We start from the raw sequence: 15,281 nt of genomic DNA, 5'->3' as shown, positions 1-15,281 counted from the left end.
ATTATTACTCTCTTTTTGTTGGCCATGTGACAGCCACTAACTGCTGATCTGTGACAGCCACTAATTGCTGATCTGAGACTCATTAAGCAAATTTATACAAAATAGACAGGACTATCAGTACCTGCCTTCTTGACTGAATAGCAAAAGCTCAGAAGCTTTTTCCAAGTCCTGGGACAATCATGTCTGGTTCTTTTTTAACAGCTATTTTCCACGGCCCTACTTTTCAACTCTTTCATCCTCTGCTGCAGGAAACCTCTGACTAGTCAGTGGCAATGATGGTGGTAAATAAATCGTCTTGGTGTCCCAGGAAGCAGAGATGTACTCTCAAGAGCAACTGTTCATTTAAGAGCTGGGTTAAATCCTGAATTTGTGACTGCAGAAATCCTTCAGAGAAAAATGTGTCCATCCCTCGTGTTCAGATTGAAGGCCTGCCCTGACTAATCAAGTAGAAGATGCAATGATGCTACCACATGTGCTGTCCTGCCATCCAGGATGAGGTTCCTCACTATATAGCCTTTGCTGGGTGGTACGTCCTTATCCTATACTGTCAGATTAAACTAGCTCTTGCAACCAGTCACTGCAAGGTGAGGAGCCAGACACACCACTACTCAATAACTCCTTCAGTAATATGAAATTTCTCCCTGTGCTTAAACCACAAGGTGGGCTGAGCAGATCGGGATGTGCAGATCCAACCTAAAATACCAGACAACTCAGAGTCAGGGATGATGCAGGTTGATTAGTCTGCAAAGCTGAACTGTCAGTTCATATTAAGCAAATTTTCCAAAGGCTGAAAATCGATTACGTATTAATGAAACATGCGTCAGGGCAATGACAAACCCAGACTACATTTTTTTAAGATCATTAAAGAGACATTCCTGCAGCCTTTCTGCTCCCCATGCTAGCTGTCACCATAAGACAATCAGACTCCAAGGCTGAGCAATCACAGAACGCTCCTGCTAAGTTTACTTCATCTTCCTGAGCAGAGTCATTATCATTCCTGCTTCCTCTGGAGCACAGCACAGAGATTAACACATAATCTGGAAAAAAAGAGAATGCAGCTGCTTCTGGGATTCTAAGGGGAAGAGGGAGAGTTATTATAAGAGCTAAGCTTGACATTTCTGTAGAACCATTTTATAATTCCCTGCTAGCTTTTTACTCTTGTTTTGAATATCAGCAATCTCCATAGTAAACCACCGTTCAGCACAAGGAGGGGAGAAGCACAGAATGGAAACAAAGCCAAAGGGAAGCAAAGTAACTTCTAGCCTGCCCTGCAGCAGACATCCATTTACGCACACTAGGGATGCCAATTTAAGAGCTATTTGCCAATACGTTTTATAATCTGTTTTCTGAGAGACACTAAACTGAGTATTTTATATTCCATGGATGGTTTAATGCATGTTTAAGAGCCAGTAAGCACCTTAAAAGCCTTTGCTGGCAAAAAACGTAAAATGCATCTGATTGTTGACTGTGTTTGGGGAGGGGGTCTCTTTGTTTCTCTTTGACAACTTGCTGAACAGCAAAGAAGCTGCTTACATGTCAGTGGGTGCAAGACCACAAGTCAAGTGTAATGAGAAATGCCTCACTGTCCAAACTGAGGTGCTTTCCTAACACTGCATAAGTGACCTATTGCGTCAGTGACCTGACAGTGGGGTTGACCTTAAGTGATAAGACCAGCCAGTCTCATTTTGCACACTGTAAATGCAAAGAAACCATAATGAAATCTTGATTCTCCTTGGGGGGAGTTCAGCCACAGAGGTACACAGCAGCACAGGGTGCTCTCCACTGCTCACACAAGGCTTTTCCTTGAGCCACAAAGCAAAGACATGGAAATCTGCAATCAACACCTCCAAGAGCATACCTGATAACCATGTTTAAAATAACAATCTCAAAATCGTTGGCTACCTTCTCTCAACATCCAGGACCATGCATGGGACTGATACCAGGCTAACAGGGTGCTGTTCCCTGTCCTATCAACAACTTTCTGCATATCCATGCACATGCCACACAGGTCACTGTTTTTAAAGAATACTCTACTTCTGAGTATCCTGTTTGTCACACTCAAGACCTCATTTTCAGCGGGGGGGGGAGAGAATCTAATTCTTCCATTCCCTTCAGTCTGATGCAGGGACATTGGCTTTTGCCTTTCCATAGTTTTACATCTTCCCAAAATGCTGTGGAGCTCAATTGTGCATAACGCATTTCAGACCTGAAAGGAAAGCCGTTATTGAAGTTCAGAGCTTCATACGTAAGTATTATTATTTACAAAGCTGCATTGGGAACACAGAGATCCAGACACACCTAATTATTTTAACAGACTTTGAACACTAAAACACATTTCTTATTAATGTACACAAACATACAAGAGCCTAAAGATGCTTCTAATTAAGGCTCAGATCAAGTCAAACGATTCATCTGGAAAGGCACAGCCTTTATCTCTGATGGCCAACCGGCTTTTGACATATTATCACCCAGGAATATGGAAGATTTCTTTCAAAGAAAAAGAAAAAGACATCAGGTAGTTGGAGATTGAAGTGGAGGCTGAAGTCACTTGGATAAAGAAAAAAAAAGAGTGAAATAAAGCCAGAAACAGATGTCAGAAGAGAAGGCAGATGCAAGACAGCCACAGAAGGGCACACAACCACCACCTGTAAGTGAAAAGAAGAAGAAATAAAGAATTGATCACAAAGCACTTGAGGAACACACAGCCATGAAAGCAGAGGAGGGGCTGGAAGTGGCCTGCAGTAAAAGAGAAGGACCTGATAGTGTTCAGGTAACTATCTCAGCTTTGAGAACAATCTTGGGAAGAAAATTTTCAAAGGGAAAGCAGTCAGCAATGAAAAACCTAGGAGGCAGAGCAGAACAAAGCAATATATAGGAAATAGAAGAACAAAAAACACAGGGACAGGTGAAAAGAGCATATTGCTAGTGGAGAATTAGCAATGAAATGGACAAGGACTGAAAGCCTACGGAGATGATGCTCAGCAGAAAAACCAGCCTCACCAGCAAGTAGCAGGCTTGCTTCCCGCCTCACTATAAACACTGGCAGAGAGGAGGAATGTGCATGAGGGAGAAGGGCATGAGCTTATTCATTTATTTCCAAAGTTGATTTTCTTGTCAAGAACTGGGATCTAGACCTTGACTCACCAATTTATTTTATAGTGGCCATCAGGGCTCAGTAAATACAATCATCAGGCCCTGACTGGGCAGTGAGCAGTGCAAAGGCACAGCCGTCCAGTCCCCACACTCCCAAAGCCACTGAGATATGGGCTATATTTTGAGTCAGGGAAAATAAGGCAAAAGCCTCCGGGCTCCAGAGCCACCCGATTCTTCCACTAGAATATCCTAGTAGATAAAGGGACATGAAACAGCAATCAGATTTAACAAGCTCAAGGCAATAGGAAAGGCAATACAGGACAAGTTAAAATTATTGTCTTCTAAGTTATTGTAATGAAAGTTATGTGAAAAGCCAAAAATCCTAAGAGTTTAAACAGTTTATGATGTTTCAAGAGCTTTAAAATAAAATCAATGCCTTTACAGCACATTAATTAAATTTTTCAAATAACATGTGAATCAAAGCCTCTCCGTTTTGGAATATTTGAGATAATGGCTACTGAAAATGATTGAAAATATTTATGTGGAAATCCTAAAAATAAAAGAAACTGAAATTCAGAGCAAGCATTTAATCCCAGGTTTAGCTGGTATCATTATTATTAATGGGTTTTACAATTTTAGCATAAACATTTCCATTATCTAGGACTGGATGTGTTTTTTAGTTCTGAATTTGTGCCCTTTGCAAACTTCATAAAGCTCTTTGTAACCTGATAATTACTAGCACTTCAGTAGATTAGGAATGTCACAGTGACCCTCTCTCCTACTCTTGCCTACTCTAAAGCTCACAAGCCCCTACCACGTGTGGCAGAAACACCCAGATGGCTCCCGGAGACCTCAGCAGCCACGGGGAACCATTTCAGTACTTCTGGATTTCAGGCTCCAACCCTCGGCTGCAGGAGCAGGGAGATGTGATCAGGCTCTGCAAAGTCGGCTCACACGTAGTGGGGTTTATTAGCGCAGGCTTCAGAAGGCGCATAGGTCTGTACAGAGTCTATACAGCTGTGGCGTGGGTAAACCACAGACAAGATGAAACACCCTTGGGGTGGGGATCAGATGATCAGCAAGGGTTGCTGTTCCCTCGTTGACAGAGCTCCTGCCGTCCAGACCCCCTCAAAGAGCACTGGGGATTGCCCAGGGATCTCAGCTACCACCTCACATCTCCAGACCATCACGTTGGTCCCTCTTTTTTTCCTTCTACTTTCCTTGATCGGTTATGGCTTTCTGGCACGTGTTCTGGACTGAGGAAGCAGGCTGCTTGTTCTCGGTCACTTCTGGGCCATCTATGCTAACCCTCTTCCCCCCACCCCAAAGATCAAATACGTTGGGATTGACCTAAACCTGTTACGAAAAGGGTTTTATCAGCCAGGTCATCTTCTGCTTTTAAATCAAACACTTTGATAGTCCAGTAGTAGATGAGATCCAGGAATGAATCTGACTGAGCCGTTCATCCTGTGAGGGGATGCACACAGACGTGCCCACGCAGAGCCCAAAGGTCTCACAGACACATCCACCCACACGGCTGCTCCCACAGCAGGGTTAGGGCCACGAGGGTTAGCAGATGACCTCACTCCAGTGTCTGAACTGAGAGAAGACCAAATAGTAAAGCAAAAGAAAAGTGATAAAAGGTACAGCTAGGTATAATTGAAAGAATTTTTAAAAACAGGGATTTCGACCTGTCTGCTCAGCGTGCCTGAAAGATTCTCTGGCAGACTGGGGACACCTGAAGTGCCTTAAAACCTGCCCTGGAAGGGAAGTGTCATACGCTGTAACAGTGAGGAAATGGCACGACAATGATGTCTGAGGACTTTGTAGTCTCACCGGGTCGCCACAGTACAGTGACACAGTGTGGGGTGCTGAGGCTTTGGGACATGCTGGTTTGCCTGAATAGGGTGTGTAGAAACACCACAGAGCACATGGGGTGTCACTGGCAGGGTGATGACATACCTCAGTGCAGGGACAGAGGGTTGGAACATGATGTAACCAGGCAGTAAGCAGTGCCAAGAGGGGCTGTGCCAAGCCCCGGTGTCTCACCCAGCCCTGAGGGGTTATGGCTCTGCGGGACACCCTGGAGAGAAACGAGCTGGGATATGCATGGTGATGTAACATGTGGTGGCTCTGGGAACGGTGATGTCATCGTGGGCCAGGTGTCACACCAGTAACACTGCGGCACCCGCTCAGAGCAGGACCAGAGGGCAGCAGAACAAGAGCGGGGCTGCAGAGCGAGGTTCCCTCGTGTGAACCGCCATCTCCCGCCGCACGAGGCACTGCGGTGACGCCATTCGGTAGGGGGATTGACGTCACGGCGCCGGTGGTGACGTCACCACGGCACCGTCACACGGGAGCGCGGCGCCGCCCTGCCACGATACCCCCTCGGGACAGGCCCTTACCTGCCGGTGCCTGTCGCCCGCCTTGGCCGGCATGGCGGCTGCCGCAGCGGCTCTCCGCCACCGGCCGCTCCTCACCACAGCCCCGCGCCCTCCCCGCTAACGGCCGGCCGGAAGTTGATAGCGGCAACCATGGCAACGCTCCGGAAGCGGCGCGCAGCCAATCCGGTCGCAGAACGCCGCCGGCCCCGGCAATTCCCCCACACCCCCCTCCCGCCCGGCGTGCCCCCGCTCCCCCCGGGGGAGGCAATGGTACGTCCCGGCGGCGGCGGGGCGGGGGCCGCGGGGAACCCAGCATCCGGGCCCCGGCATTATCCACCGTGACCCCGCCCCCTTTCTCATGAATATGCTAATGAGGGGCGGGGCGGCCGGCGGCCGGACCCGGAAGCGGCGCGGCTGAGTCACCTCGGCGGCGAGCGGCGGCGATGAGGCAGCAGCCGCGGCGGGCGGCGGATTCGTCGTCGTCCTTCGGCGCCTGAGGAGCCTCCCCGAGCCCGCCCGCCCTCCTTCGCGCCTTCCCTCCCGCCTTCCCTCCCGCCTGCCGCGCCCCAGCCCCGCCGCCACCATGATGGAGGAGATAGACCGGTTCCAGGTGCCCGCCGTGCGCGCCGAGATGCAGCCGCTGGTGAGGGGCGGGAGGGCGGGCGGGGCCGCGCTGTCCCCGGGAGCCGCCGCCTCACCGGGCGGGGTGGGGGGGACGGGACCCGGGCGTCGGTGCTGCGGGGGGCGGGGGAGGGCGCGGCGGTGCTGAGGTCGGGCCCGCGCGCCGCGACCGTTATGTAACGGCCGTCCCCTCAGCGCCGCCGCCATCCCCATCCCCGGCGGGGCCGTGCCCGGCGGCGGCTGCTGCTGCTGTGTCATCTCGGGGCGCCGTGGTCCCGGCTGCCCGCCCGGCCCTTCCGTCCTGCCCCCCTCCTCCTGCTCCCCCGGCATCTCCCCGGGCGCCGTCGGTAGCAACGGTAGAAGCCGCCCGCGGGGAGGGCGGGGGCGGGCGGCAGCGGCGGCTCCGCTCCTGCCTCGGTGGAAACGTCGCTTCTCCAAACGCAGCGGCGGCCCCGGAGCATCCCCGCCCGACCGGTGCCCCCGGCGGGGGGTGGGAAGCGGTGGTGAGACCGGGGAGCCCGGCCGGGGAAGGACGGTCAGGCAGAGCGCCTGAGAAGCTGGAGGCACAGCGGACGGGTGGGGTTTCAGTTGACTTTTACAAAAATACGTGCGATCTGGGGGAAGAATTAGGCGGCGTTTGTGCGCAGTCTGGTCTGGGAGCTGCGGGGAGCGGCGCTCCCCGGGGACGGGATGGCTGCACGGCACCGGTGCGACTTGGAGCCAGCTGCGGGGCGGAGCTGCGGGACCTCCTCCGTGGCCGGTTGCACAGACACCGCTCGCAGCGCAAAGCTGCTGTTAGATGCTCATCGTGTGAAAAGTCCCCGTGTTTTGCGAAGAAACGTCGCTGGTTTTGCAAAGAAATGTCTGCTGCAAAATTAGTTTTGCTCACAAGAAATTTTTTACATAAAATAAGTAATCTGTAAGGGTTTAGTTGTTGTTTTGGTTTTTTTTGTTGTTTTTTTTTTTTTTTTCTTTCCCCATACCAGGGCATGTGTTTTTCATTCCAGGATGCTTTTTCGCTTCATAGACAGAGTTATACTCAATTAATGAGCTCTGAAGAGGTTGACATAATGGTTACACTACTACATGGGACCCTGGGGAGTCATTGCAGAGACGGAAGTATACAGGCTCGTGGGACTTTGCGGCTGTGTAAATGGGCAGGTAGAGTGGTCTCGGGCTTTTGGTAGCTTCTGAAATGACACTTACGAAGGGAAGCCAGCTGGCTGGCAGCCATGGGAGATGCTAGATCATCACCAAGTAGTCTAAGACTTCTTATGAGCATGTAGCTGCTTTGCTTTGATGCTACAGGCTTGCTTGTGTATGTGTTGTGCCCCAGCTGCATGCCACAGAACACCTCAATGTGTTTGTCCATTTCTGTTTCCTATCTGGGAGAGGTTCCCTTGTGTGTTCTTCTCCCCTTACTCCTGTCTGCCTCACTCGCTGCTTGAAGGTGTGTTGTTATGTGTAACCTCGGACCTGTTGAAATACAGTTCACCTTGGCATTAAAGTGAAAGCTGGATAGCAGGCTGACTCACTCAAGATGTTGATTCCCTTTGGCACCTGGAGTAAGAAAATTCCATCTCAGCATCTGATTGTGTGAGACAAGGATATGAAGTGTTCGGAGAGGTGGAAAGAACTTTAATGAAATACGTGCACAGATCCTTTTGACAGCAGATGAGGATAGGTTATTGGCAGGTTCATGTTAGCATTGAAGGTACTACTGAGATTTCCAGTATATCAAACTGTACGTTATTTAGAGTTGATGTACCAGTCCTTGGTTTCTTGTTGCAGCTAGTGTTTGTAAAAAGGTGAGAACACAATAATTGTCTTGTGAACAGAAACACTCCGTGAAGGTCTACAAACTGAAATTACCCCTCAGTGGCAAGAAAAACACTTTTCTTATGGTGGGAGTGTTGACAAATTGTGAAAATACTTTTAGCTTGGTTTTTGTTGTTGTTTGGTTCTTTAGCAGAAGCTAAACCTTTGTGGTGGGGAAGAAAACTGGCCATACAAGCTGATGTGGACTTGTTGCATGCCCTACTTGTTGCGTGTGTTTTTTATCAGGCCGAGGCAGCAGATGTGACAAGGCTGTCCCTCTTTATTCATGTTGTTCAGGGCAGTGCGCGTAGTAGTGAGATTAGCAAGTTTGGAAAAGCTGTTGGCAGACAAAAAATACTCCTAAGTATTTTCTAGAAACTGCATGATAGTAGTGGAGGAATGGAATTGGCACATGCATGCATGTTTGCATGGACATGGAGTGAGCAGAACCCAAAGAGGTCACCCGGTCCAACCCTGCTGTCTCGCGATAGGATTGTATGTTGTGCAGCAGCGATAGAAAGCTAAGGATCAGGTTTCCTTCCCTTCTTCAGCAGCCAAGAATTAGGACATTTTCACAAAGGGCTTTTACACTTACATTAAAAGAATACTCTGAACCTGTGCTTCAGGGTTTCAGTTGATTTTTAGCTAATGGAGCTCACAGTGAAACCCTGTGTGTGTGAGGGGCTGTTGCTGTGACTAGGTGTGTAGGATTCTTCCATGTGCCTGGAAATGCTGGTGTCGGGCTCAGAAGCAGGACAGAACAAGTCTGGTACTGAATTTCCAGTGGCTTCCTCTGCATTGTAGCTCCTGGTCTGTACCTTGCAAGTAGGGACTGGACGCTTGCAAGAATCCTTGCAGTGCAGCAGCTGGCTGGGGTTTATCTTACTAATTTGCTTGGGTAACATGGTTCTGCCCAGTACTGCTGCTTTGTTCTATCACAGTTACCATTTGTCCCTTCCTTCTCCCTCCCATCCTATACTTGAAAATGCAGAATAACCTTGGCATCTCGGGACTTCTCGTTTCTTCTTCCCAGTGTAAAAGCTTTCAGTTCCACATGGTCTCAGAGAGATGATACTGTCAGTCTTTTCCACATCCAAAGGGCTGAGGTAGAAGTTTGTTTTCCAGGTGGGACCCGAGAGTCATTGTGAACTGCCCCTGAAGCTATAAAAAAAATGTTTTGAAACATGATCCACTGCTGAAAGCAAATAGAGAAGAGAAGGTCCCTTGCTTGATTTGAAGTGTATACACTGTGTGAAAGGTTTTTTTCAACCTGTTCAGGCTGGTGTCCTACGAGAGCACTGTTCCCTCTGAGTCTGGCCAGTACCTGGTAGCATGAGAAGGATCCTTAATGGATGTGTGCATGCTTTTGAAAGTCTTGTTCATCTGCGCAGATAAAGTGTCATCTTAGCTTTTGGTGTCTTTATGCTGAACTCCAGGATAACTGGTCGTGATCTGCCTAGAAACCATCTGACAGAGAGGCCTGCTGATCTGCTCATGTTCAAAATCAAGAGATAGCTACAGCTGTTAAATGCTGAAGGGAGGCCATTCTTAGAAAGTAGTCTGAAGCCTTTCTGAGCCCCTCAGCCTCCAAACCTGCCACTGATACCAGCACTATTGATCAGCTGTCTGTCAGGGGTGATAGTACACTAATGTCTGGTGTCTGTTCAGTATACATCCTGACAATAACCAGTGTTGTATTTACTGAGCTGGGACAGAGAACCTGACACATCCATGGCTTTTTGCAAAAGTAACTTCTTTAAAGCTCAAATGTGTCTGGTGGGGGAACTTTTTCTGTTTGACAGCCTTGTCCAGCCACGGGCTGCCCTGGCATCTCATTGCGAGGCTAAGGGCAGCACCTAACTAGTACAGACTGGAGCTGTGTGGAGTACTGCTTGCTCTGACAAAGCCTACCAAGATCTGTGGTTGCTGCAAGTTTCTCTCTGCTAATAACAAGTCGGATAGTAGTTGCGTTGCAGAGCCGAGAAGTATTTGGTCTGCAGGCTGCATGTTGGCCAGCTCTGTCATATGTGACATCCTACCCTTCGCATTGGATGTAGTGATGTGAAGTTAAGAAGGTGAGCAATCATTTATTCCTCTCACGAGCCTGTTTGGATAAGCATTGCACAGTCAAGCAAGCTGTCTTGACTCTGCTTGACCTCTACAAACGTGTTATGAGAACTGCTGTGTACTAATGCAGACCCAAGGAGAGGTTCAGTGCAGGACTTGATGAGAGGGAATTGCTGTGGGCAGATGGACAGGATGGCAAATAGGCCCTGGTTAAACATGGGCAGGTTGTAGGATGGGATGAGGCCCAGTGGTTCACATCTTCATGAGACGCATTACTCTGCGTATTTTGATATTTGATATGGCACAATTCTGTACATACTCATTGTGGAAGGGAAGAAAGACTGGTCACATCCATGCTGCGCCTTTCCATGAAAATGGGATGGTCTGTTCTGATCCCCATTTCCTCATCTTGGGTACTGGTGGCTCTTGGCTTCCATCCCCAAAATGCCCACCTCTTCAAATTAATATTAACTAATTTACAAGGGTTTTTGTTTACTCCTAATGCTTAGTGTCATGTCTTCCCTACCGACATGATGCAGGCTCAACTGTGGAAACTCTGTTCTGCTTACTTTCTGTTTGATCTCCAACTTGGCTTGTCACGATCCTTCTGCACTCACGAAACGGGCTGTCTTCATTAGCTGCTGGGTAGCGGGTTAGTTTCAGATAAAGTCAGTTCCTATCATTGCAGGGATGCATGGTGTGATGAGGCCTGAAATTCGTTATTTCTGGGACCCTTATACTTGGTGGGTATCATCTGTCTTGGCTGATGGGGTTGGTATTTGATGTGTTAACTTCCAACTAGACAATTTTTCCCAGTCTGTTGTTGGTGGTGCGTTGTTGTGATGATTAATGTTGGTTTGTTTTCTCTTAAGTTTTTTGTCAGGAAGGTTTCCTAACATATAATTCTCATTAGAGGTAGATATTAAAGGGAGAGAGACGTAAAGGGACACTTGCACAGTGAGGATGCTGCAGAGAGAAAGAATTAAAATACTGTTTGAAATAGGAATGGGGGAGCCTGTAATTATATGTAGACCCATCTTTTCTTCAGCACTGGAGCCTCACTAAATGCTCTCCCTGTGATTTATAAGTCTGTGTTTTGTGTTGTTAGCGAAACTCTTGCAAAACCCTTAGTATTTTTTGTTAAAATGAAATGTACTGAGCACGATGCAGTGGGGTTGTATCTTGAATTCTGCTGGTACCTGAAACCCGCCTGAGCTTTTTATCTCTAGCATACGCCAAGCATTGGCTGGCATAGGATGGCAAACTGACAGATGACAGTGTTGGATCACACGTTGCTCCTGTACACTGTTGCAGGCAGTTTCTGTTCTTAGCACAAAAATGGAAGTAGAGTAAAAGTGCTCTTGCCCACATGGCACCAGTACATGTTTTCCTAAGAAAAAGCACCTCTCAAAGTTCAGCAGCTTCAGAGGAGCTTTGACACAAACTCCTGAGACTTTGGCTCGCTTTCTGAAAGTGGCAGCTGGAATGCAGTATTTCAGTTTCCCAGTTCTCGGCCCACGTGAAAAATGGAAGCTCTTTCCAGAGAAATCGGACTGATGGTTCTTATATCTCGTTCTGAAGCATTGTGGCCAGGCTGGTTCCTTGCAGATGTTTGCCAGGCTGTGAGAGCTCGGGCTGGTAGCTCTAGTTGTGATGACAACAGCCAGCCTAAGGATTTTGCTTAGCCACATCCTGCAGTGGTGTTGGCTTTTTAGTTGAGATGCCAAATCTATGCTGGTCCGGAGGTGTAAAATTTCCAGAAACTTTGAAGATACAGAAGATGCATTTCTATACAGCTTTTTTTGAACGTTAGAAGAGGAAAATGGAAAAGAAAAAGTTAGATTATCTGCTAGATACTTAGTTTTTAAAAAATGAACTATAATTTTAGTCAGCAGACAGTATGGGTGCTCGGCATGCTTATAAAATCTGCATTCCTTATTTTTGGAAAATATTGAGTATCTCATCCTAGGAAAGTTGTGCTGTGTGTTAAGATCTCTTTGGTTTGTTGGATGCATCCCTAAAATGGGGAAAAACTTAAAAATAGAAAACCAAAAGTAACTAAGAAGCAAAAAAAAAAAAAAGTTATACCTGTAGGGCTAGAAATAGTACATTAATATAATGTTAGGTCTCTAGTGCAGATAAACAAGAAACTCATCTTTCTAGAAGGAAAAAGCTTATAAAATGTCATCCCTATGTATATTCATTGTAATGTAGCCGGGGGGTTACACAGCTATATGTTTTGTAAATGCTTACAGTACATGAGATTTGTAATGTTGCAGTGCTGTAGGTTCTGAAATAGAGCTGTTTCAGATAGTGCTGCTTTTAGTTACACAGCCTGTTTTGATGTGCTACGGTGTCATCTGTAGCAGTAGCCTAAAGATTACCTCCCTGAATACTTCAGTTCGTTGGGATTCTGTGCTGTCCCCTCCCTGTCCCATATCAGGCCTTTGGTGCAGAAGTACAGGAGCATTTTTATTACCACCCCAGGCCAGGCTGAAACTCCAGCAGTGATCCAGCACAGGCTCCTGAATGGCTGTGGTGAGGGATGGGGCTGCTGTAGCTGGAGGATAACCTGTCAGGACACGGGAGCTTGTTCTGGCTGGCACTCTCTCTGTGGGCACACTTTTTCTTCTTCTCCACTTCTTTGTACAAGCTCTAACTACAGTTGTTCTGTCAGTCGTGTTTGGAAATCTCTTCTTGAATGAAGAAAGGTGTTCAAAAAGGGGCACTGAACTCTATGAAGAATTAAACCTGCAGTCCCTTCTTGAGATTCTTCCATAACTCTCAAGAGCTTGTTATCTGTAGCTCGATATTAATATCTACTCAGAGACCAATTTCTGCTACTGATGTAGCCATGCACTCTCTCTGCCAGTACGTAGTGGCAGGTCTGTAAAGAGAGTCAGACAAGATAAGCAAAATGCCAGGGTGAGAGAGGAGAACAACGCATGCCTTTAGTTCTGCAAGCCTTCATTCAAGGAAGGCCCTCAGCTTACCAACGGGGCTGTAGGGTGTATGTGGCCTCTCTGGAGTTACATCTTCCTTGCTGTGAAATTGAAGACTGAACTTGATAAGAACAGAGGAGGAGACCCCATCACTGGTTTGATCTGTGGGGCAGGGCATTAAGAGTGGAGCTGGCTAACAGCAGGACTGGGTGTCAGTCAGTCACGATGGTGTGCCTGTTTTTTCCAGACATTTTAAGACCTTGGCTGGAGTAGTTGTCTTTTGGCTTCTATGCAGATCAATTGTCTGTCACTTTCCACAGACAGTCTGTAGAAATGTGTCTATTCTTTCCCCTCACACTTGCACACACCGTGCATGTTCAGTGAAGTCTTGTGCCATTTTGGACATAAGGTCCCTCTGAGGTTATTCTGTATCTGTCACTATAAAATTGACATCGTAGTGATGCAGCCACTTGCAACTAGTAAATCTGTCAGTTCCAGCTTGAACCCTGTGTAGTCTCCCTGACCATTATTCTTTCTGAGGTTTAAAGTGTAATCTTGTGTAATGGATCGGTGTCCCGTTTTGTAGTATGCAACGGAAAGCAAGCATTTGCTTCACTGGTTTGACTCTGAGGATAGTGAGTTGGAGTGAATGAAATTGTAGGTGGAAATTTTCATCATTTTGAAGAGTATCTGCTGGGGAATTTGCTTGGCTTTTGGACACATCCGTCACCGATTCACAGAATAGCAATGTTTAGCACCTTGGGAGACTTCTTTGTGAAGAACTGCTCTCTTAAATCCATGCAGAGTATACTGGCTGCATCTCAACTGCTTTTACTAGGGGAGCTGCAGGGTCATCTTAGTTGTGGACTGAGAAAAGTTTTTTATTTTCAGTAGTAAAGCTGAAAGTAGCACACGCTGCTTTTATTGAGAAGAGCATTGGCTCTGTAAAGATGGGTAAGACCTTATTTCCTATGCAGAAGGGAAAAGGGAGAGTATTATTTGTTATGTCAGAAGAAGCTATTCCAGCTGTACTGGCAAGCTGTCTAGTGAAGATGCAGCCTCTGCCTGCAAACAAGTTATTTTGATAGAACATATTTAAATTCATCCTGAGCTTAGTAAGTTCTACTGCATAGCTGCAGCTTTATTACAGCTGTTGACAAGTTGTTTGGAGTTAGTGGAGAAAACATGTCAATAAAGCCATAGTATAGGTCAGGCTATCAAATAACTAGCCACGAAGTAGCCCCTGTAACCCAGCACCATCTGCCTGCCAGAGCACATTGTTCAGATTCTGTGCAGCGCTGAAGCAGGTAGCACTAATCTCATCAGCGGTTTGCAATCTCTTTCCCCACGTGCTTCCCAAAGCTTGCTTCCAGAATAGACTCCGTTAGAGCTCTTCCATCGTGCATCTGTTTGTTTCAGTGTCCAAGACCATCAGACATGAACCGTTCCTCCTTGGGTGTGGTACTGTGTCTTGCCTCATGCTTGTCTGAGACTTTTTTTCTCCGTTTCTTTTCAGTGTCCTTCCTGAACTAAGATCCATTAATATGAGCAGATGACCTTTTGGGCTCTGCAACATTCAGTCTAATAAATCCTGTAGATGGTCTCCTTTCCTAAGCCAAGCACAGCAGTGGTACTCTAATGATCATTGTTTCTCTCTGTCTTGTGTGTTTTACTGATTGCATGGGAATGTAGGTTAGTGATTTAGTACAACCATATTCAAATAAACTGTTTACCTAGGTTATGTCTTGTTTCAGGTTTTTGTTTGTATGTGATCCCAGGTGAAAACAAATCTTGGTTCCTGTCTCAATATCAGAGATGCTTATGCTGACCTAATTACTGTTTCCTCCCCTATCCCTCAGTGAATTTGGGGCATGGTGTGGTGTCTGTTTGTTCACTAGGTTTGCCACAGGTATTGGAGGAGCTTTTGAGCTAGGATGAGCTAGCCTGCGTTGGTGGTGGCCTCTCCTGCTTCTTGCTTTCAAACAGATCTCTTACAGTTGGCCAGTAGAAGATCTTTTTTCATGGTGCACCAAGTGTCTTTAGCTTCCTTAAATGCGATTATTTTTGTGTCTTCATCAGTTCTTCATTTCACTCCTATGCACAGTTGTCTAAGGTAACTTGAGATTTTTTTGTGTTTCTGTGTGTGCCTCTGTGATGGTATTCTCAGACTTAAGGTACTGTGGCTTCCTTTTTTTCCCTCAAAGTGAGAAAGTACTGCAGTCCTTGCAGAACAGCACACTGGCATTGTATTGCAGTATTTAAAAGGACTTGTCGGTTAGACCCGTGTTTGTAAAATTGGAAGAGATTCATTTATGCTTGCCTAAGCTCTTTTGTTAGTATTGCTTAAATCGTGTCC

At 47.0% G+C, this 15,281-nt stretch overlaps 2 protein-coding genes across 5 annotated transcripts in view; one reads left to right on the top strand and one right to left on the bottom strand.

The window, feature by feature from the left end:
* The window catches only part of DNAI1 (dynein axonemal intermediate chain 1), a gene marked incomplete at both ends in the record, with an annotated part of 149,341 nt that extends 143,810 nt beyond the window's left edge, over positions 1-5,531 (bottom strand). The window contains one exon of the mRNA XM_082335571.1: positions 5,499-5,531. Within this exon, the coding sequence (XP_082191697.1) occupies positions 5,499-5,531 (33 nt within the window). The remainder of the gene's footprint in view (positions 1-5,498) is intronic.
* Positions 5,532-5,892: 361 nt separating this feature from the next.
* The window catches only part of FAM219A (family with sequence similarity 219 member A), a 104,695-nt gene continuing 95,306 nt past the window's right edge, over positions 5,893-15,281 (top strand). For 2 of the 4 annotated variants that reach the window (XM_082336164.1, XM_082336163.1), the window contains exon 1: positions 5,893-6,087. In XM_082336164.1, coding sequence (XP_082192290.1) covers positions 6,061-6,087 — 27 coding nt within the window. In that variant the 5' untranslated portion in view covers positions 5,893-6,060. Of the gene's footprint in view, positions 6,121-15,281 lie in introns of all 4 variants that reach the window. The other 2 variants (XM_082336161.1, XM_082336160.1) reach the window with 1 other exon arrangement.

Source organism: Platalea leucorodia (assembly GCF_965183815.1).
Source record: "Platalea leucorodia genome assembly, chromosome: Z".
Lineage (NCBI taxonomy): Eukaryota > Metazoa > Chordata > Aves > Pelecaniformes > Threskiornithidae > Platalea > Platalea leucorodia.
The sequence above is the reverse complement of the archived record's forward strand: the minus strand, read 5'-3'. Positions and strand labels throughout refer to the sequence as shown.